This window comes from Dipodomys spectabilis, unplaced genomic scaffold (assembly GCF_019054845.1).
Source record: "Dipodomys spectabilis isolate Male_0828 unplaced genomic scaffold, ASM1905484v1 ptg000783l, whole genome shotgun sequence".
In the NCBI taxonomy this organism is placed as follows: Eukaryota; Metazoa; Chordata; class Mammalia; order Rodentia; family Heteromyidae; genus Dipodomys; species Dipodomys spectabilis.
Window position 1 is genome coordinate 3429354 of NW_024871460.1, and position 23848 is coordinate 3453201.

The 23848-nt window shown below is 42.3% G+C and overlaps 1 protein-coding gene across 1 annotated transcript in view; it reads left to right on the forward strand.

The window, feature by feature from the left end:
* The window catches only part of Fbxo32 (F-box protein 32), a 37729-nt gene extending 22111 nt beyond the window's left edge, over window positions 1-15618 (forward strand). The window contains exons 5-9 of the mRNA XM_042673065.1: window positions 3924-4017; window positions 5182-5366; window positions 12065-12247; window positions 13540-13683; window positions 14060-15618. Of these exons, the coding sequence (XP_042528999.1) occupies window positions 3924-4017; window positions 5182-5366; window positions 12065-12247; window positions 13540-13683; window positions 14060-14149 (696 nt within the window). The 3' untranslated portion in view covers window positions 14150-15618. The remainder of the gene's footprint in view (window positions 1-3923; window positions 4018-5181; window positions 5367-12064; window positions 12248-13539; window positions 13684-14059) is intronic.
* The last annotated feature ends 8230 nt before the right edge of the window (window positions 15619-23848 follow it).

The following is a 23848-nucleotide window of genomic DNA, read 5'->3' on the forward strand; positions in this document are numbered from 1 at the left end:
GCCAACCAGATATGAATTTTAAGAATTCCTAAAAGACCATAATTTGCAAGAAGTGTTACTTATTGTACTAATGTCTTATATTTGGTATTTAAAGTTGGATTTTTATATATTTATCTCACTTGAATCATGTTACCATCCTATGATATAGGTAGTCTTGCTATTGCCATCTCAGAAACGAAGAAATAGAACTGGGTGCTAGTGGCTCACGCATATAATCTTGATCAGAAGGTTGACATCTAAAGATCAAGGTTTAAAGCTAGCCCAGGCAGAAAAACCTGTGAGACTCTTACCTTCAGTTAACCAGCAAAAAGCCAGAGTAGAGATGTGACTCAAATGTAGAGTCCCACCTTGAGCAAAAAAGCTAAGGGAGAGTGTGCGTCCCTTGAGTCAAGCCCCAGTACCAGAGGCACGGGAGGGGGAGGGGGGCATAGGAGGAGGGGGCGGGGCGCTGCGGTTGATAGATGACTAGACTAGATGAGTCTAGAGATCATATGTCCTTATCGTCATAACCCTGTCACCTCCGCAATGCTAAGATAGAGTGCACTCTCAAAAATTCTTGCCTCATGAATGACAGCTGTAAAGGTCACCCAACCAGAGATTCTAGCTCTCCTATTCCCAGCGTCCCATAGCTGCCTGGCAGTTAAAATGAGAGGCTGGGGAGGGAGACTTTCTTTTGAGACAGGGTGAAACAGAGTAGTGGACACATCATTCTGCTGTCAGTTGACAAATTTTTATTACTGTACCCCTCCCCCTCCTTAGTCAAAGAAAATAATCTCAGCCAGTCCAAAGGGTTTTTTGTTTCCCCTTAACTGCACAGTCATGCCCTTCACTTTTCTTGTCCCTGTGGTTGGTGCATTTTTAGATGAGATTAAAACTGACATCCTCGGGAGCCGGTGGTCACATGGACCACGGGTTTTGGATAGATTGCAGGCTGAGCGCTGCCTGCCTTCTCTTGCCCCTTGCCCTACCTCCCCCTCAGTGATGAGTCACAGTGCTCAGCCAACTGCCCTGCAAGAATGAGCTCAGGGCTTTTGTTTTCTTTCATCTTGCTTTGGGCTCGTCATGTGAGATTCTGAGTATTAATAAACCACCAGCTTGGCCTTCTGGATCCTGCTGCTGGTCAGAGTGATAAATGAAAGGTTTGGCTAATCCCTTTGTACCTTTTTTTTTCACTTGTTCTCTTGACTGTCACGTGCTGATGGTGACAGAACTAAACCAGACAGGCAGAGAGTATACAGACATGGCCTCTCTGGGTGTTTTGATTTCTGGCATCTCTTGGCTTCCCTAGTCTTAGAGCGTCAGACTGATCCTAACAGAGTCTCATGTCCTTCTCCCGGTCAGCTGGCTTTTGTTGTTCCCTGCACGTATGAAAATTACAGCAGCCAGGCCAGAGAGGCATGTGGGGCTTTGTCTTTCAATGTAGAGTTAAAATTATGTTCCAGAAATTGAGTCTATTGGTGGTTTGACAGGCACCCAAAGGGCTTTGGGGTCACAGTGCTTAAATGCCTAGGAAGCAGAGGTATTCTGAACTGAAACATTAATGCAAGGTGGTAGTGCAGGTTTGATTTTTTTTTTTCTTCTAGCTCCTCATGGGCTTTTTGTTCTTTTCTTTTTTTCTGTTTTAGTAGCGTGTGTGTGTGTGTGTGTGTGTGTGTGTGTGTGTGTGTGTGTGTGTGTGTGTGTGTGTGTGTGTGTGTGCGCGCGTGCGCGCGCGCACTGATCCTGGGGCTTGAACTTAGGGCCTACCCCCACTGTCCCTGAGCCTCTTTTAAGCTCAAGGCTAATGCTCTACCACTTGAGCCACAACTCTACTTCTAGTGTTTTTGATAGATATCTGGAGATAAGAGTCTCATGGACTTTCCTGCCCAGACTAGCTTCAAATCACAACCCTCAAATCTCAGCTTCTTTAGTAGCTAAGATTCTAGGAATGAGCTGCCAGCCCCCAGCCAATTTTGTAAATTCCATTTTGCTATTTCCTCCAGCTTTTACTGCAGAACCTAACATGTATCATAGTCCATGTTAATAAACCTGAGACAAAGTCGACTGAGGGCCTGAGCAAATACAAGATTCTAAGTAGCAGAGATGCTGAGAAATGAGAAGTCTTGGTTTTCTGGGTCTAGTTTACTAAGCCTGAATTCAGTTATTCCTTTTTTCTTCTTTTTTTTTTTTTTTGGTCAGTTGTGGGCTTGAACTCTGAGCATGGGCACTGTCCCTAAGCTCTTCGGCTCAAGGCAAGAGCTCTGCCACTTGAGCCACAGTGCTACTTCCAGTTTTCTGGTGGTTAATTGGAGATAAGAGTCTCACAGACTTTCCTGCCCAGGCTAGCTTTGAACCGTGATTCTCAGATCTCAGCCTCCTGAGTAGCTAGGATTACAGGCGTGAGCCACCATTGCCTGGCCAATTATTCTTGGAGACCTGGTTTTCCTTTGTTCTGACAAACTTGTTTTCACTTACCCTTTTGTTTGGTGACTCTTCAAAAGCATGATGTGTTTCCTCTTCATTTTCCTGTGTTGAACAGAACACTGCTGAGTCCGCTCATGGGTCATGGAATGCTTCAGAAGGCTTATTCTGTTCAGTCTCATTTTGCTCTTCTGGGAAAAATGGATTGAACAAGATGATTTCAAAGATACCTGGCTATCTAATGTTTCACTTTAGAAAACAGAATCTTGGCTTTTTTTTCTTTTAAGATCTTAAAATGTCTGTATAGAATGTGAAAGACTGAATGAAGGACACACCAACTTCAGTTATTATAGTTCTTTTTCATTTGTCAATAGTGGGGATTGTAGGAAGGAGTATAGTCCATCAGCAAACCACCAACTTTTATTTAGCACCTCAGTTTTACTTGGCCCTTTGTATGCATTCTCTTATGTAAAGCTCACCACAGCCTTAAGGAGGGTGAATATTATTAGTGGAGATAAAAAAGATGTCAAGAGACTTGTTGACTTGCTAATAATCACAGCACTGATGAGTGGTCAAATCAAGACTCAATCAAGACTTAAGATGCTACAAGGATCTGGGTGTTAGTGGCTCATGCCTGTAATCCTAGCTACTCAGGAAGCTGAGATCTGAGAATCATAGTTCAAAGCCAGCCTGAGCAGGAAAGTCTGTGAGACTCTTATCTCCAGTTAACCACCAGAAAACTGGAAGTGGAGCTGTGACTCAAGTAGTAGCGTGCTATCATTGAGCAAAAGACGCTTGCTCAGGGACAGAGCCCGGGCCTTGAGTTCAAGCCCAGGACCAGAAAAAAAAATGCTCCAAGGATCCTAGATCTTCACCACAGTGTCATCCTTGTCTCCAGGGAGATACATAAAAATATACTTTGTGTCTCCCTGAACTTCTCTCCTTCCCTAGGGTTGCCTGCCCTCTTTCTTGAGAATTTTAAAAGCAGCCAGAAACCTTCATGATGTGGCATGTTTGTTGAACCACTGCATGAGCAGCAGGAGCTATCTGAAAAAGAATTGCCCCTTCCTTAGAAAATGCACATGGTTGCAAAACATAAGCTGTTAGGTTCTGGTGGGGAAAAAGTTCGAGTGAGGGCAAAACCATTCCCACTCGGACAACTTCACAGAGCTCAGATTTTCACAGGTCATGGAAGGTTTTGTTCTTTTCAGAGTACTGTCAGCTCTGATTGCCCAACTTGGAAAAGTAAAAGGAAACAGCATTGGCTGAAGCCAAAACTCTTTATATTTAAAAGGAGTGAAAAAAAATAAAGCAATGAGATACTCAGCTTAACTCCTGGGTTTTGAATTACCCCCCATTTGTCTTTTGCTTTGAGCATCTGCTTTTTATTGCCCCATCTCCCTAACTACCATTTATCTCTCTCCTTCAGTCTGTATCTATGGGTCATGTGACTTAAAAGCAAAGATTAGAAGAGAAAAATATCTCTGTATTCTAAGCCTGGCGACTTCTATTTTTATCCACAGCTGTTGGAACTGATAGCAAAGTCACAGCTCACATCCCTGAGTGGCATTGCTCAAAAGAACTTCATGAACATTTTGGAAAAAGTGGTACTAAAAGGTGAGATCTCTTGCACTCTCTGGCCCGGTTTATAGGTGTGGCGCAGGTGGATTTTCTGACACAGTTGACATGTCATTAGATTCAAAGTATTGCAAGTGAATGGAAATGAATAATTCGAGTTGCATTTGAGGGGTGCCAGATTCCAATTCAGAAAGGCGTAGAGCCAGAAGTAGTGGCTCATGTCTGTAACCACAGCTACTTGAAAGGTAGAAATGGGAGGATCACAGTTTGAGGGAAGCCCAGCCAAAGGTTAATGGTACTTCCATCTCAACCAACAAGCTGGATATGGTGGTCCATATATATGATAGAGCTACTTGTGAAATGGAAGTCTGGATTGCAATCTAAGGCTGGCCTGAGGGGGAAAGTTGTGAGACCTTACCTGAAAAACAACTAAACTGAAAAGAAAGAGTGTGAGTATGGCTCAAGTGGTGGAGCACCTGCCAGGCAAGCCTGGGGTTCAAACTCATATACAGACCTGAGTTCAAACACCGCTACTGCCAAAAATGGGGGAGGAACAAAGAAAGAGACCGCCACTCTCCCATCCTTTCCTTGGGATCATCCATTTGCCCTGCTTTAAGTCTCAAATGCTTTTCAGTAAAAACCTGGTCCCACCTTTGGTGATTTACTTAGCCAGATTCCTAGAAAATAGAGTTGCAATGCAGACAAGATTTCATAGACCTGGAGATAAGAGGGAGATTTGGGTCTCTGGCTCCACTAGGTCACTGTATACCCAGGGAAACAGAGGCATGTGAGAAGCGCTTTGTCTATCATGACAAAGAAATTAGTTAGACAGGATTAGAACCCAGATTCCAAACAGTGAAATCACTGACCATCCAGAAGATCTCACTGCTGAGTAAGAAGTGACTTTCCAATCAGGTGAGCCATTAACAGTAGTAGAACAATAGGGAAAGGAGGGGGCTTCATATAAAAACCCAGAAAGGAGAGAAGAACAAAGAGGGTCCTAGATCAATGGAAACTCTACCAGCTGGCCTCCAGCACTAAAGCTTTGCCAAGTGTTTTTAAAAAATGAAAAAAAAAAAAACATTCCCAGAGGCAGTGTCCAGGTGAGAGGAGCAGGTGAAGAAGAAGAAAAACCTTCAAATAAAATGTTCGCAGTTTTAGTATCATAACTTGGGATTATATTTGTTTTCTTCCCCACTCAAGTTCTTGAAGACCAACAAAACATTAGACTTATAAGGGAGCTACTGCAGACCCTCTACACCTCCCTCTGCACATTGGTCCAAAGAGTGGGCAAGTCTGTGCTGGTGGGAAACATCAACATGTGGGTGTATCGGATGGAGACTATTCTACACTGGCAGCAACAGCTGAACAACATCCAGATCACCAGGGTAAGCAGGACAGGCCCCACCTCCCACAGGGAAGCTGCACAGCCGCACTGAGTGCCAGGGCTGGTGAGGGAGGAATCTGGCCTCTTCTGATGACACCCTTTATCCTGGTGCTGTGGGCAGGGAGGGGGGGGGAACGACAATCACTTGGTAAAATGGAATGGAAAGATGTGAAAGATGACCGCTAATTGAAACATTATAATGGTGAATTGAGAAGTTGGCTTTGGAGGTGATGCCAGCTGTCCCAGTGGATTTTGAGGATCTCTGTTCTTTTTCTCAGGGTGAAAACTTTTTTAAAAAATGAATTGTTTGATGCTGTCTTAACTACAGTGGAGCCCATGCAGGCAGTGGCTTGGTGAACTGGCACCAGCCTTTTAAAATTCTGGTTCCTGGCTGGGTGCCAAAGGCTCATACTTATAATCCTAGGTTCTCAGGAGGCTAACATCTGAGGATCTCAGTTCAAAGCTAGTGCAGACAGGAATGTGCATGAGACCCTTATCTCTACTTTTTTTTTTTTTTGGTTGGTCATGGGGCTTGAACTCTGGGCTTGGGCGCTGTCCCTGTGCTCTTCAGCTCAAGGTGAGTGCTCTACCACTTGAGCCACAGTGACACTTCCAGTTTTCTAGTGGTTTATTGGAGATAAGAGTCTCACAGACTTTCCTGCCTGGGCTGGCTTTGAATCTCGATCCTCAGATCTCAGCCTCCTGAGTAGCTAGGATTACAAGTGTGAGCCACCCGACGCCTGGCTACCCTTATCTCTAATAATGCAACTATAACTGAAGTGGTAAAGGGCTAACCTCAAACAAAAGGAGCTCACGGACAGCACCTAAGCCCTGGCTTCAAACATTCAGACCAGCCAAAAAAAAAATTGTTTTTAATTCTGATTCTTGGAAGTGGTGGTGTGGCTCAAGTAGTAGAGCACTAGCCTTGAGAAAAAAAAAAGGAGAAAAAAACTCAGGGACAATGCCCAGGCCCTGAGTTCAAGCCCCAGGACTGGCACAAAAAAAAAAATTCTGATTTCTTCTATAGTACTGTGAATATACAAAGAAAAAGAGTGTGAGCATTCTCACTGAATTTTATTTTTAAAGCTGTATGTTAGCAGCAAAGCATACCTACCTCTGTCAGTAGCTGCTTTTGGCTTTCAAAATGTAACTCCCCCTCTATTCTTGTCCCCTTAATAGTGAGGCAGAAGGACCAAAGCACACAAAACGCAAAAGACACTACAGTGCTGTAACGGCTCAGGGCTCACTAATCAAAACGCAAAGGACACTACAATGCAGTAACGGCTCAGGGCTCACTAATGGACAGACACTTAAGCAGCTCACATAGCACTCTGCTTACTTATCTAATCACTGGATGTGGCTGTTAATGGCTTCCGGAATCCACACTGATAAAAGTTTGGGTTGTACTGTATCAGGAGGAGGTAGCATATTGAAACCTCAGCCTCTTCAATAACTATTTTACTGTAAGAAGTTTCAGAAGCCACTTCCTTTGCTTTACTGTTATGTCAATGGTTTCTCTGGATCTTGTTTTTTGTTTTTTTTTTTTTTTTTTGCTGGTCCTGGGGCTTGAACTCAGGGCCTGGGCACTGTCCTTGAGCCTCTCTGTGCTCAAGGCTGGTGCTCTACCACTTAAGTCACAGCACTAGTTCTGGCTTTTTCGGTATATGTAGTACTGAGGAATCGAACCCAGAGCTTCATGCATGCTAGGCAAGTACTCTACCACTAAGCCACATTCCCAGCCCCTGGGTCTTGCTTTCTTAAACTCTACAGCAAGGAATAATTAAAAGCTTCAGAGTTTTGTAACTTTCTTAGAATCACTTCAGCTACATACACAGGTACACACATACCCACACACACAAGTACAGGTCATCTTCCAAAAACTATTTTTTTTTTTTGGTCCAGTCATGGGGCCTGAACTCTGGGCCTGGGCGCTATCCCTCAGCTCTTCGGCTCAAGGCTAGCGCTCTACCACTTGAGCCACAGCACCACTTACGGCTTTTTTTCTTTTTGCTTATATGATGCTGAGGAATCGAACCCAGGGCCTCAGGCATGCAAGGCAAGCGCTCTACCACTGAGCCACCTTCCCAGCCCCTGGAATATAAATTTTTAAAAGATCAAAAAGACAAACTCACAGGCCAACAGGTTTATTGGACTGAACAACCTGAGAAAGGCACCCAAGTCTTCTTCAGCCCTCGAAATATTTCCTTATCTTTGGTGCTGAAATCTGGGAACTCAAAATAGTTCCTTATAGAAAGGAACTGGAGTAGAGACCAGAGAAGCACAGTGGCTCTCCTCACATTACACAGCAGATGGGCCTAAAGCTGAGGTCAGAGCCTCGACTCCTTGTTCCTAAAATGGCAAAGCTTGCTGAGCGCCAGTCAGTAGTCTCCAAGCCTTCCTCCCGCCTCACCTTCTTCTAATTACTTATCCAGTGATCCAGCTTTGAAAAATCCTTCTTTAATCCTATGAAATCTGATGCAAAAGAGATTAAGCAGGAGTTCATCCCCTGTCCACTGTGCTTGAGCTGCTCAAGCCCTCCCAGCCGCTGTGTGCACACTCCAGGCTGGTCCTGCCTCGGGACCTTTAGCCCAGATTCTTCCCTGACCAGCAATGTGGGAAGCCCCTGTCCTATCCCCTCCCTCAGAGCACTTCCTGGGAGCAGGTCCACCGGCGTCTTAGCCCCATGTGCCTCATCTCCACCCATGGCTTATAAACTCCATAAAGGACATTATCTATCTTTGCTCTTTTCCCTGGCACAAGGCAGCCGGGAAGTTTCAAGTTGAATGAATGAATGGGTGAAGGGCCATCTTCTTCCTCGCTGCTTGCAGAAGTACTCGCTCAGTGTTCAGAGCAACACAGTGGGAAAATACTGCCCTGGATGATGGATGATAATGGTAATTTACCAACTACAGGTTTGAGGAAAGTTATCCAGGGTCTCCAGGCCTCATTTCCTTTATTTGGAAAACTGGTGCACTGACACCAGCTCTTAGCCCTATGAGAGAGCTCTTGAGTCTATAGAAAGCTGCTGGAATAGTGTCTGGTACAAAGAAAGTATGGTAAATGTGTCAAGTGTTATTATCAAGGCCTTTCTTAACCTTACATTCTTCTGAGTCCTTCATGTGTATTAATTATCTCATCTACCAAATAAGTGTAATTTGGATAATTGACTAAAATTTACTGGGTACTGTGCTAAAGACTTCCATTCAGTATCTCATCCATCCCACCCAAAAGTGCTATAAAACACACATTTCTTCATTTTATAAATGAGAAACAATTAGATTGAGGAGTTAAGGACATATTTGTCAAGCTAGGCACCGGTAGCTCACGCCTGTAATCCTAACTACACAGGAGTCTAAGATCCAAGGATCATAGTTCAAAGCCAGCCTGGGCAGAAAAAGTCCGTGAAACTCTTATCTCCAATTAAGCACTCAAAAAATCCAGAAGTGGAGGTGTGACTCAAATGGTATATTGTTAGCCTTGATCAAAAAAGCTCAGTGATAGTGCCTTGTCCCCAAGTTCAAGTCACAGGATCAGCACAAAAAAAAAAAAAAAAGAATATATTTGTCCCCAGTATCCATAGGAGATTGCTTTCAAGACTCCTGAGGACATTGGGCTGGGAAGATGGCTCAGTGGTAGAGTGCTTGCCTTGCATGCATGAGGCCCTGGGTTCGATTCCTCAGCACCACATAAGCAAAAAGAAAAAAGCCAGAAGTGACGCTGTGGCTCAAGTGGTAGAGCGCTAGCCTTGAGCTGAAGAGCTGAGGGACAGCGCCCAGGCCTAGAGTTCAGGCCCCATGACCAGACCCAAAAAAAAAAAAAAAAAGACTCCTGAGGACACCAAAATCCATGAATGCTTAAGTCTCAAAATAAAATAGTGTAACAATTGCATATAACCTACATATATCCTCCTCTAAATTCTCCCTAAAGCCCACAATATTTAATTCTATGTAAATGCTATGCAAATAGCTATGTTAAGGAAGAATGACAAGAAAAAAGAAACTGCACGTGCTCAGTATATGTGCACGTTTTTATTTTCTCACTGTATTATGGTGTGAACTCTGGGTCCCACTTGCTACAAAGGTGCTCTTACCACTAAGCCATACCTTCAGCCCTGATTTTCTGCTATATTTGAGATAGGGTCTTGCTTCCTGCCTGAGAGCTACCTAGGCTTTTTGTTATAGCTAAAATAGTAGATGCAACACCTTGTCCAGCTATCTGTTGAAAAGAGGTGTTGAACACTTTTCTTCCTGGCCTGGCCTTGAACTGTGATCCTCCCAATCTTAGCTTCCCAAGTAGCTAAGAATAGGACCTGGTTTTTCTGAATATCTTCTACCGCTGGTTCATTTTGACTGAAGATACAGAATCTACAGATATGGAGGGCCAGGTATCATTTTGCCAAGACCAAGCTATCCTTTTAACCCTTGTTCTCTCATCTACCACGTTCTCAGTCCCAACCCTCCTGGGCCCTGAGCTCTATTTAATGTTTGAAAGCTGAACTGGAATCTTTATAGAGCTCTGAAGAACTTTTCCCATAAATGCTTAACTCTGCAGAGAGAGGATAAAGAAGAGACAGAGAGGACTTCATTACTTCAATGCAGATTGTATTTTAAAACATTCTTCCTAAGAGTTTAGGACTAAGAGAAGTATGTTATTCCCCGAACATATTAAAGGTGGCTTTCATAGTAAATACGTGCCAAAATCCAATGGATATCTTTCCAGTATATAATCTCCTTTTCCTTCGAAATCTTCATATCTAATTCTTTGGAATGAATTTTTGTTGGCAACTGTAATTCAACTAATAAAGGATGAAGGGAGAAAAAAATGAAAGGAACTGGTTTGTAGAGGGAAAATGAAATATAATTACAGTGCCAGGGGCAAGGCAAGGTTTTGAAACGTGGGAGGCAGAGAGACATAAGTGGATGTTAGCCAAATGCTTCACTAGAGAAGCAAGAGTTTTTATTTTACATTTACAGCCAACCAGCAAGGCGCACAAGCAGTTAACCATTTATCAGCAGTAGGAGTTTGGCATGGGGGTCTAGGCAAGGATTTTGGAAAAGTTCAGGTTTGAAAATTTGACAGAGTGAACTTTGCCAAGTGGACTTGCCTTTAATAAAGTTAATGTAGTAATTGGCCTGGGCATTTTTAACAAAAAAAAAATTAAATAAAAAAGTAGAGGCTTTGAAGTGTTGGAAACCAAAGGAAAATCTCATGGCAGTTTTATTAGCTCACATGATTAGCAACAGATGATAAATAGTCTACAGCTTTATGCAGTCACACCAGCTCTTGAACACTACAAGCAACGAAAAGCCCAGCCGAGCAACCTGAGAGAAGTGAGAGATCAAAATGTGGAGTCACAGACACTTTGATGAAACAGGAGGCCCAATTTGGAGACTGTTAGAACTGGAGAGACCATTGCTGCCTTCTAAATCTGGTCATTTTTCTTGGCAAATACTGATGTGATTTCCCAAAGATGCCTGGACTCCCACTCTGCTGCCTAGCCACTTCTGTTCTTCACTGGTCCTCCTTGTCAAGGCCCAGTGCCACTGCCCACCTTCCCTCTGCATGCCAGTCCTGCCTTGCATGGACACAGGCAATTGCTGGGCCTGAGTGAGCCCTGAAATCCTTCCTCCGTGGGTTTGGCCTTTGTTTCCTCTCCTCTGTTCCCTGCAGGAATTCTCTTACTAAAAATTTGATGAGGGAACGTAATACCCATTGCCAGGGTAAGGAAAGGTTTCTTCATCCTGTGCTTATTTTATTCTGTGACCTCTCAGATTATACAGTATCACGCTAAAATCTATAGTCTGCACATACACACAGAGACAAGACATACACGTTCATACATTTATAGATACATAGACATACCTGCATACGTACACAAATACAACACACACAAATCAGAAACTTATATGCACAGATCCACACGCATACGTGCAAACATAGATTCATGTACACACGTACACATTACATACACACACAAATACAAACACACAGACACACAAACACAGTATTATTGTTCTTTCAAAAAAAAAAACCTGTTTTACACTATTCAGTTAAAACTATGCAGGTTTCATTCGTTCTACCTATATCTGCCAAGTGTGTGTTCTGTTCCAAGCCCTCTTCTGGACCCTAGGGGCACAGCAGCAGAACCAGATTAAAAAAAAAAACCTTGCCTTCAGGATGCAGCAGGGATGTACCAATTCAGGGTTGTGGGTTGTGGGGGTACATAATTGAAGATCTTAGATGTTCTAGGCAAGTTCCATGCATGGGGCTGGGGGAATTGCCAAAGCAACTCCTATCCTAAGGGAAAGGAAAGAGGCCCAGGAAGGGCACTGTGCGTAGATAGGAAGATGTGTCTGGGGCTGTATTTGGGTAGAAGGCCCCAAGGTGACACTGGACAGTGAGATGTCAGGCTGGGACACTCACTCTTTCTGGGGCCATGACCCGTGGGAAGGCTGAGAGTGTATGATTGAGCAGTGGAGCAGGAAAAGGCCTGTGGCACCATTCAGTGCCAGCCACTGCAGGCTTCTCTCTGTATGACTTCTGTATGGAGGATGGGGACCATCACTGCTTTTAACTCCTGACAATCAGCCAGCTTGAAAGTGGAGGACCGCAGGCCAGTGGCCTCCTGGGAGGGTGTCAAGAGGGGCGCAGTGGCTCACGGACCCGCAGCCTCTCACCAGCTGTTATCCTCTCTTGCAGCCTGCCTTCAAAGGCCTCACCTTCACTGACCTGCCTTTATGCTTACAACTGAATATCTTGCAAAGGTTGAGTGATGGACGGGACCTGGTCAGCCTTGGCCAGGTGGCCCCAGACCTGCATGTGCTCAGTGAGGACAGGCTGCTGTGGAAGAAACTCTGCCAGTACCACTTCTCTGAGCGGCAGGTAAAGGGGCCAGCAGCCTGCCCGCCTTCCCCTCCCCTTCCCTAACACGAGGGATAGGCACCCCAGGCCTAACCTGCATTGCCTGGAAAACTACATTTGAAGAGCTTCTAAATGAGTGAGAGAGTTTTGGGTTTGAGTTTTATTGTTTTGATGAAAAAAATATTAACCTAATTATATTTTTTACAAGTCAACAAAAAAAAATCATCACTGGTATACTTCCTTTCCTTAAAAAAAAAAAAGGTATGTTTTTATGGTGCATTATAATCCAAGTGCTGCCACAGACATTCCTTCCCCCCCCCCCCCCCCCCCCCGTGCTGACGACCCAGGGAAGACAGGCACTTTAAAACTCCCACTTCAGACGGACAACAAACCAAGGCCACAAATGGCTGAGTGGCCAGTCCAAATTTGGGAAGCAGCTCTCTAGGTGAAACAAATAACACTGAATTTGAATTTGGATCCTCAGATTCCAGCTTTAAGTTTATTCCCTCTCCTCACACTATCCTGAAAGGTTTTTTTTCCCCAACTTCTTTTTTATTTTTTACTTTGGAGGTACTGGAATTTGAATTTGCACTTGCTAAGCAAGCACTCTCCAACTACAACCACACCCACAACCCTTTCTGTCTTGTTCATTTTTTCAAGTCTGATGCTTTTTACCCAGGACTGGCCATGAACAGTGATCCTTTAATCTGTCTTCCAAGTAATTGGATGACAAGCTTGCTACCACCACACCTAGCTTTTTTTTTTCAGATAGGATCTCACAAACCTTTTGCTTAAACTTTGTGATCTTCCTGTCTCCTCCTCTTGAGTATCTGGGATTGAAGACATGTACCACATCCAGTTTATTTTCTAATTTCTTTATATAGATGTGTGAGTTGTATGAGTAGTGAAGCTACTAATGCTTAAATATAAAAGAGCCATAGTGTCAGTTAACTGCATCTCCAGTGAAATAGTCACTCAGAACTAAAGCAAAGCAAAGGCTGAAGTGGGTTATGGAGAGGCTCTGAACTTTAAAGTTGCACTTAAATACAGTTTGGTAGCAATAATTAGTAAGATGTCAGCAGTCACCTATTTGTTTCAAAGACTGGTTGGATACTACTTCAAGGAGAGCTAAGAAGGTACTTCTGTATGTCTTGACATTATTTCCCTTTGCTATGATAAGATAGAGATAAAGAAAGAAAGAAACGATTTGTGGTGGGGGAGAAGAGGGTGGAAGCAGAATTTTTCAGATCTAGAAAACCACAAACCGTGCTCTGGAACTCTTCTGCAGTTACTTTTACTAATTTGATTTCTAGATCCGCAAGCGATTAATTTTGTCAGACAAAGGGCAGCTGGATTGGAAGAAGATGTATTTTAAGCTTATCCGATGTTATCCAAGGAAAGAGCAATATGGAGACACCCTGCAGCTTTGCAAACACTGCCATATCCTTTCCTGGAAGGTATGTGTCCCACACGAGGCTATCACAGATCTTGGGCCAGACCCTGAGAGTCAACAGTGCAGTGACAGGAGGCGGAGTCCTTTCCTACTCTTCCTCCCTTTTCCTGTCTCCACCCCTCGCTCAAGGAGTGGGTAAAACACATTCAGTGTCTGGACAGGAGGAAGAACCACAGAGATTTTTCTCTGTCTCCCATTCACCTTTAAATCCTCCTATCTCCAGGTGCATGGGAGCACACACTAGAAAACTCAGAGCTTTTCCAGTGCTGGGGCCCACTTGACAGAGAATTGTTGTTTTGATATTGTCTGATGCTTCCTTATGCCAAAAGCTAGTAAGCTGCCTCTGAGTAGTGAAATCTAACCCTAACTCTCCTTTCCAGGGCACTGACCATCCTTGCACAGCCAACAACCCAGAGAGCTGCTCTGTTTCACTTTCACCCCAGGACTTTATCAACTTGTTCAAATTCTGAATCCCAACACATGACAACACTCCACAAGGGGCCCTGCTGATTGGATGGCTGGTAGTTTGGACACTTCATTTGTAAATAGTGTACATTTTAGACATTGGCTCGAAACTTGGGCGATAAGCCATTGAGTGGACATTGGAAGGGAGAGACGCAGTTGCCGTTGGGAATTTTTAAATGTGAACTTCACATTAGGACTGGTATGGAAAAGCAGAAATAGTGTAAATAAACTCTTTTTTTTCCCTAACAATTTGCCAGTGAGACTATAAGGGCAAGAATTCTGTGAACTGTGAAAAATGGAATTCTCTTGATGTGTATGGAAACTCCTTTATAAATTCCCTGAGAAGAAAAAGGCAAAATTCAAATTACAAGATTGAACATTCTCTGTTTACAACGTGAAAAAAGAAGAAGAAAAACTACATAGGAAAACTCTTTGGGCTTTTTATTTTCATTTGGGGCTTGTTTTTGAAAAGGCAAAGAAGTACCACCCACCCACTACCTGCATGAACATAAGGGCCTTATCCTACAAAGATGCCACACAATAGTCTACCTCTAAAAAGCATAGAGTGTTCCCTCAACAGCACGCATTATCCAGTAGGCAGTGTCTTGTTTCTTGTAAGTTTATTCACCACAATAAAAAGTGATTTAAAATAGAAAGGGTATTTGAAGCAACCCTCATCTTGTTTCAGACTTCCTTTTTAGGCAAACAGGGGCCTCTTTGGAGTTCCCTTTGTCCTAGAAAAATCTCCAAGTACCTGTGCCTTTTTTTCCCCTTTTCTGATGTAGATCCTTTAGGGAAACAGAAAGCCAATTAAGGAAAGTCTCAGCCAAAGTTGTGGCAAAAAAAAAAAAAAAAAAAAAGAACTAGGCACCATGTAGATGTGAAGATTTCCTTCTTCTAGTTTAACTTCCGGGTTTGTCAGTTTAACTTCCAGGTTTGTCCGGGCTTCCTTGGCTATCTTCATGGATAAGCAGATGTCTGTGAACTGATTGGAACCCAAGTGCTTGAGGCTTGAAATACAAATTTAACATGCTGGCCAGTTAAACATGTTGCCAGCCACCATTGTCCTGGGTGGGGTGAGGAGCTGAGGGGCCTTATTAACTTTAGATCCAACATCAAAATGAGGCAAACTGAGCTGGAACTTTTTGCAAGAGTGAATGAATATAAAACCTGGAGTTCTAGCCAAACAGGGAGAGGATTTCATCTTGAGTTTGCTTCAGGCCTGGAGCGTTAAGATGAAGAGAGCTCAAGCATTAAGATCCCAGGGGATCTTATGAGGCAAATAGGAACAGATTCGTCACTGTGGAAGGAAGGAAAGCTCAGGATTTCATGAGTTGTCAGCTATTTCTGGGAGAGGGTGGGTCATGGTTTTGTTTTTTTACTTTTTATAGAATGTTGCTTTTCTACAATGTACATATATTTGCAGTTTTATTTGCTTCCCACCCTAGTCCTGCCAAATAAAGATGCCACACTGCGTGCCTTTGGCAAAGAAGTGAAACAGAAATAGGAACCTGGCCCACATTCATGGTGAGGAGCAGTCCCCTGAAGCAGTGACCCTTCAGGTGACCCTTGGAGTGGGGGCAAGATGGCTGAGCACATACAGAAACAACGCAAGGGACAGATAATCATTCCGCCCCTCTCATAAACACTTTGCAAAATCATTAAAAGCCACCACAGTTTCCAGAATAAATTTATAATAAAGGAACTTACTTCTTTTTTATTATTGTCTATTGTAAGAGTATAGAAAGAATTCCCTAAATGAAAAAGGACTCTTGTCTGTGTGTGTGTGTACGTGCGCACACGTGTGCCAGCCTTGGGGCTTGAACTCAGGGCCTTGACATTTTCAGCTTTTTCGCTTAGGGCTAGTGCTCTACCACTGGAGCCATAGCTCTGTTTCTGGCTTCTTGGTGGTTAATTGGAGGTGAGTCTCTCGATGAGACTCTTCGTGTCCTGACTGGCTTCAAACCATGATGCTTAGATCTCAGCCTCCAGAGTAGATAGAATTATCAGTGCCCAGCTTATTGTTCTTGTTTTTGTTTTGATCTTTTAGTTATAAGGCTTTTCTCCCCAGATCAATTTAGATTGAAAAATAAAAATCTGTTCTTCCTTAAAATATTCAGGTCCTCTCAAATATCTTACCTTCCTTAATGGTGAAGGGTGTGTCTGTCATTGCTGCAGAAAGCCTCTGGAAACTTGGACTTTGGTGACATTTTTAGGATTAGAAGTTCGTAACATTCTACGTTTACCTACCAAATTGCTGTTCAAGGAGGTGGATGGCCCTTGCTCTTTATGGGGAATGGTCCCAGAAATATTGTGCTCCTTAGACTGTCATCACAAGTCTGGAGACCCGACTCACTGAGCATCAGCAATGTGCCTGGTTGGACATCACACTTCAGACAACCTGCATTGTGCAAACTGACTCCCACCCCAAGAAATGGGGTTACAGCTTTCTGCAATATTCACCAAGATAGTGCCTGCAAACTAAACTCTCCTCGTGTCTTTTGGTATTATTGGATACAACATTAACAAATTGTTTGAAGGATGAGCAAGAAGAAACTTAACATACGAATTTCCTTCAATGGAGGAGGAGAATAAAGAAGGAAATGGCAGGTGGAGAGGGAGAGGGAATGGAACAGATATGATGGACCTTAGATGTGGTTTGTGTGGGGACAATGGAAAGAGTAGAGATGGCAGAATATCTGTGGTAGGCCATGTGATTTCTTTTAACAATGGCTAAAACCTTACATTTAAGAAAAGGGAGCTGAAAATTGTTACTACTAAGACATTCATCATCTATAGACATTCATGGCAAACCCACCTAGGACTACCTGATCTAAAAAATAAAAATAATAAACTAAGAATCCTTGTCAGAAAGGCAAGGAAGGGCAAGGGGATAGAAGTTGCTGGAGGAGATAGGATGTTGTTTTCTCTACTGTACCTACCAACTCCCATCCTAAACCCCAAGAAGCAGAACTTGACATTGATGTCTATTCAGAATAATCCAAACTTCCAAGGAAGGACAGTAAATCCTGGATGTTAACTCAAAGGTCCAAGGGCAATAAGTCAAGTGTCCTGAGAAAAAGATCTAGAACTTGTGGAAAGGACAATGACGTTTTGATTACATCATTTAACACTTATTTTGAGCAGGTCAATCAGTTGAATGGGAGAGCAGGTAGCAAAAAGGAACAGAAGATGCAACATAAAACCTCCAGTGTGTCAGTGGTGAGATGACACTTGGTTAGTGATGCTCAATTCATACTGAAACAGCTTGCAGGAGATAGATGGAGGGCATTTGCACAGCAAAAATTTCAACACAACACATTGGGACATGAAGCAGTGGGTGTATATTGTTTCTGCCACAGCGCTCATGCGTAAGGAGCTTGCTCTTAACACACGTTCCTTGTTTCTGTTTCTTACTATGGGAGCCGAGAGCTTGGAATTTCATTTGTCTAAGCAAGTGATACGATTTACAAGGTGGTAAACCGTTGTAAGAGATGCTCAACTATGTTTCCTTCTTAGCATTCAATACAATGTTTATTATAAAATGTGCACCTGAGTTTATATTTTTTCTGCCAAGCTATAGGGCAATAATATCTTGCTATGCAACCACTCTACATTTTATGTGTAATTTTTTTCAACTGTTCATTTTATGTGTGCATTTTTAAAACTAAACTATCATTTTCTATGTTGACATGTGTTGGGTTTTGTGGTCTTTTTTTTATCTATTTTCAACTGAGTCTGGGAACCATCTCTTCTGACTGGATGCTGGCCTGAAATCTCTCAGTATTTAACCAGACCTCAGAAACACCCTGAGCACCTTGGCAAATGCAGAGATGTTACTCTTAGATATATCCTGAGTCCTTGATGGCTTCAACAAACAAGGTCATAATTCCTTTAGTCTTAGGGTTTTTTGTAGATTTTTCTCCCCTGCTTTGTAGATTTCTAAATGATGGAAACTCCTACCCCAGGCTAACTTTAGACCAGGAAAGGTTATTAGACAGAATGGCCTAAGCAGCTTATATAGAAGATGACCCTGGACCTCACCTCCCCAGGTAAGGACTCAGTTACAGATCTTCACAGAAACCTAGGGCTTTCCGAGGTCTAGACTGCTTATCTCCATATCACATATGTGATGTGATTGGTCTTAGGATCCTCACTGTGAGAGGCATGACAGAAGACCCCACGATGAGCATTGCCATTAAGTCTTCCAAACTTTTTAAGCCCCTGATTTTTTGCTGGAGAAGTTAAGGAGCCATTTAATGTTTTCACAGACTTCTGACTCTATTGTGAGTGTTCTAGTGAGGGCAACCTACTTGCTAGAAAGTAAGCCACAGGCTAAGCATGATGATGCATACCTGTAATCCCAGTGTGTGGGAGGCTAAGGCAGGAGGATCCAGAGTTCAAGGCCAGCTGGAGCTACATACTGAGACTTTATCTCAGGACACATTTTTTTTAAGTAAGCAATATATTTTGAAAATTCATTTTTTTCTCTTGGGTACTTACATTGTAATTACAAAAGTGACCGTTAAAAAACTAAGAGCTGGGAAAAAGCATGTTTTCTGGAAACATGAGGTTGGGATGGTTAGCAAGCAGGTCCTAAGTACTTGTACACCATCCATCCCATCTCTTCCGCCTCTAGTACCAGCTGTAAGATCCAGTAAGTTTTTATGCAATAGAAGTTCATTTCTTTAAACCTCATCTTCATTCAGCAAAGAGTTTATCCCAGGAGGCAGTGAGGAGCAAGAGGCTATGGTATTTGTGACTTTGACTGTTGAGTCTCCTTGAACTCAATAAACAAACTTTCCTGAAAAATCTCTCTAAATGTAGGCCCTGCGCCATTTGGTCAAAAATGGATGGCTGCTACAACACTAGGAACTTTTTTCAAACTCCATCTGTTCCAGCATTACTACTAGAGTTTGAACATGACTCTTCTCTGAGTGTAGATATGATTTAACTAATGATGCATAAGTCTGTTCAACAGAATAGTCCAAGCCCTGCTCTGTGTTTGGAAGGCTTTGGCATCATCTTTACCCTAACATCAATCACCCCTGGCTGAAGAGGGTGTATCTTATAGTCCATGAGCTAGGCTTCAAAGCTTTAATGTACTTTTGAGATAAGAAATGTTAGAGGGGCTGGGGTTTAGCTCAGCAGAAGAGCGCCTGCCTGGCAAGTGCAAGGCCCTGAGTTCAGTCCTCAGCTCTGGGGGAAAAAATGTTAGAATGGGTTGCTTATTGTAACTAGAAGCATACAGTTAGACCAATTCCATGCAAAGATGTTTATTTAATATTGTGTGAGCTGAATCCTGTATAAATTATTTGCACACTTTCTTGCATGATGAACTGATTTTTTATAGTTGTTTGTACCAGACGGTGGCATATTTTTGTAAAAAAAATTTTGACACTGAGTTGCATTAAATGTTTTTCCAACAATACACACTGGTGTATTTTTGGTGTGTGTGTCAACTCACATTGGTTTTCTATAACAATGGGTTTATTTCTTGCCTCTTGAGACATATGCATTCACTCAGAAATTTGTTATTATAAAAAAAACTTTCTGGGACTATATAGAAAAATAAGTTTGGGGCAAATACTCTGAAACTATAATGCAGTATTATTCTTAGATGGCATAATACTATACATTGTTTATATAGCAGGACAACTTAGAAATATTGACCACTGAAGTCAATAGTTTATTCACTGATAGACATTTCTGGAGCAAAGCACTGAGAATAGGATGTTAAATAAGACAGAAAGGGTTCCTGCCATAATGGAACTTAAACTCTAGTCAGAAAGACAAAAAAAAAAAAAAGCAAGGACATTAGACTAACTTGTAATAAGCAGTGTGAAGGGAATATACTGAGAAGAAGAAAGGAGACACTCTAACAAAGGCTGAGCAGAGAGACCTATAAAGAAGCAAGATGGACTCTGTGACCTGAGAGGTCAGAACCAGCCTCAGAAGACAGAGGATAAGAACACTCCAGAAAAAAACAAACAAAAAAAAGTATGACGTCCAAATTATGGTCTTCCCCACCTTACTCAGTCTCAATCTTCTAGACTCTAAAATAGTGAATAGAAGAGTACCTCTCTGGTTGTGAGAGTTAAATAAACTAATTTAGGAACAGACCAGGCATCAGGCACATAATAGAAGTTCAATAAAGTTTGTGTGTGTGTGTGTGTGTGTGTGTGTGTGTGCGCGTGTGGGACTGTACCTATTTGGCTTTTTCTACCATGGCTGGTGCTCTACCCATACTTCCACTTTCAGCTTTCTCTGCTAGTTGGTTAGAAATAAGAGTCTTCCAGATTTGTATGCCCAATCTGGCTTTGAACTATGATCCTCAGATCTCAGTCTCCTGAGTAGCTAGGATTACAGGCGTGAGCCACCAATACCTTGTTTAAATAGGGACAATTATAATAATTTCCCGACAACAGGAGTCTGAGAATGGAGGCAGCGCTCACTCTGTATTCAGATCCCTTACTAGGGATCACTTACTTGATATTTTCACTCACTGACACAAACCTGATTCTAGATTAGAAGAGGACAAAAAAGGAACATGAACATGATAGCAATTAGAGTCATTTTTCTAAGCACAACCAGGATCATACCATCTTACCAATCCATCAATAGCCTATGCTTTCAGTTCAGGCTGCCTACCTACCTAGAAAGTTCTTCCTGTAACTCATTGCCTGGTTAACACCTGTTGTTCCTTGGAGCCCGTTCCTCACTGATAGTCCCCCCAAATGAGTAACTCCCACCTCTCAGAATTCTTGTATTTAAGGGCTTTGTTGTGTTGGTATTATTCGGGGTAGTGACATAGTGCTTAGCACAGTGCCAGGCCTAAAGGAATTCACTAGTCTACACTTATATTCATAAAATGCTTTTAGCAGGCTACAGACCACACATACCATCTAAACTAGAGTATGAATCAGCCAGAGGTTACATGTGTTGACCTAATCATTTATGGCTTCTTGGCTTAAATTGTTAGTTGAAGTAACCTATATAAAGACCCAATCTTTATTAAAGTCTCCTTTACATTCAACTAATGAATCTTGATATTTAATGTATAAGTCTAGTAAATTTTAATATGAAACAAGGTCTTTTATACTATTAATAAGCTCACATTAAATAGACTAAAGTCCCTCTAAAAAACTATCTTTTATAAACTTAAAAAAATTCCTTTAAACCTCGGGGAAGGGAGGGAGGGAGGGGATGGTAGGGGGAAAACAATGGAGGGGGTAACAATGTTCAAGAGGAAGTGTACTCATAAGCTCACTCATGTAACTGTAACCCTCTGTATAGTAGCTTTACAATAAAAAATAAATAAATAAAAATAACTAAGGAAAATTAAAGAAAAAAATTTAAAAAAAAAATTCCTTTAAACATTTTAAGGCTGCAATTATAAATCTAATTCATTTGCTGTACATGTGTGTATATGTATGTGTGTGTGTGTGCACTAATCTTGGGGCTTGTACTAGTGCCCTACCACTTGAGCACACAGCTCCATTTCTGGCTTTTTTGGTAGTTATATGGAGATAGGAGTCGCATGGACTTTCCTACTCAGGCTGGCTTCAAACTGTGATTCTCATATCTCAGCCTCAGAGTAGCTAGGATTACAGGTATGAGCCACCAGCACCTGGCTCACTTAATTCTTTTAAAATATTTCAAATATTTTAAAATATTACAAATATAGTGTATTTGCTTATCAGACCACTTTAAATACTTGCTCAGGTAAGCAAAACATTCCCAAGTGAATAACTTATACATTTAATAAATTAAACATACATTTTAATCTCAAGTGTCTCTAAAAATTATCAAATATCAAAACTAGTAAAATAACTAGATCTCTTTGCTTAAAGTCAGGTTATACTAGCTACTTATTTTATGTGAAAATTATAAGGATACTGTGGTAGACACAATACTGTTTCCTTGTAGATGTCCTTGTCCCAATCATGAAGCCTATGAATGTTATGTTACTTAGTGAAAGAAAAATGGCAAGTTCAATTAAGTACCTTAAAATGGAAAAATTATCCTGGACTACCTAAGTGAGCTCAAATCATGATAAGGATCCTTAAAAGTGGAAGATGGAGGCAGAAGATGGTGTGATGCACTGTCCAAAGGATTCAACCTACCACTGCTGCCTCTGGAAGGGGCCACAAGCCAAGGAATGAGAATAGTGTCTAACTTGAAAAGGCAAAAGAAGGGATTCTGCCCTAGACCATTCAAACGGGCATACAGCCCTGCTGACGTTCTAACATTAGCCCAGTAAGACTTGTACCTGATCTGAACTTCTAAACTATAAAATGCTTGCCAGATGCTGGTGGCTCATGCCTGTAATCTTAGCTACTCAGGAGACTGGGATCTGAGGATCGTGGTTTTGAAGCCGGCCTGGGCAGAAAAGCCTGTGAGACTCATTTCATTAATCAGAAAAAATCTGGAAGTGGAGCTGTGGCTCAAGTGGTAGAGTGCCAGCCTTGAATGGAAGAAGCCAAGTGAGAGCATGAGGGCCTGAGCTCAAGCCTCTTTACTGGCACAAAAAAACAAACAGAATATTTTTGTGCATGCTCATTATGCCATGGTTCCAACAGTAATAGGAAATGAATACAGTTACTCTGGCAGATTATCTAGTCCATGTCTAGTAGCCTACCCCAACAAAGCTGTTTCCTTATCAATTCTGTCCCCATGGATAAGCTGTGCTCCCTCATCCCCTCCCCCCACCAACAAGACTCTGCCTACATAGAAGGCACACATCTCTTTGTAGTGTAATTCAGCACCAAAACTTATTTTTGACCATCAGATAAGTAGAACTACAAGAATTAAGCAGATGTCAGCCTCTATCCACAGTAGAAATACTTGCCCCTTTCCTGTTTTTCTCAATGGCTTCATGGTCGAGGCTAACATCAATTATATTCCTGCCCTAGAGGCATCGCAGAGAATCACAGAGCACTGGGCCTGGAGTACCAGTCAGGAATATGAGCCCACCTCTGTCCAGCCTCCAGGATCTGACCTGAACGGTGGGGAAGAGGAAATGGGACAATCTATACCATCTACAAGCCAAGATTGAAAGGGTCCAGGGCCCAGAGCCAGGAACAAAGCACTAGAGGAATTCCAGTAGGAATAATGGAGTTCCTGCTTCTGCAAAGGAGATAACATGGGATAAAACAGAAACCCAGGGAAGCCTCTTCCTGAATCCGTGTAAGCAAAGCTGAGGACCGTGCTGGAAAGCCAAAGACCAGGGCTTACTGGCCAAGCACATCTGTAGTGAGGACAGACTGAAGATCTCTATGGCCCAGGTCTCACTGTCAGAGCCTTGCCATTGTTCTAGGAAATTTATAACAAGCCCCAATGAAAACAGCTCCCTTCAAGCAGTTCTGTGATGGTGAAGTTCAGGGGTCAACTTGGAGAGGTCATAGTTCCCAGCTATTTGATCAGAGACTAAATGGTAGCATTTTTTAGGTGCCAGGAATGAATTAATGAGTGAATGAATGAGCAGATTATTCTCTAGAACATTCAATCAGCTAAAGTCTCTAAAAGTCTCTAAAGTCTCTAAAAACATATGAGGTCCCCCAAAAAGGAATTCTACCTCCAAAACACCTTTAGGCTTAGACCTAAGATTGAAATAGGTGCTTTTCCCTTGCTGTCCAGCCTGACAATCTTCCATGCATATTTTGGACTTGGAAGTCTCAAATTGCATTTCATGAGCCAATTTT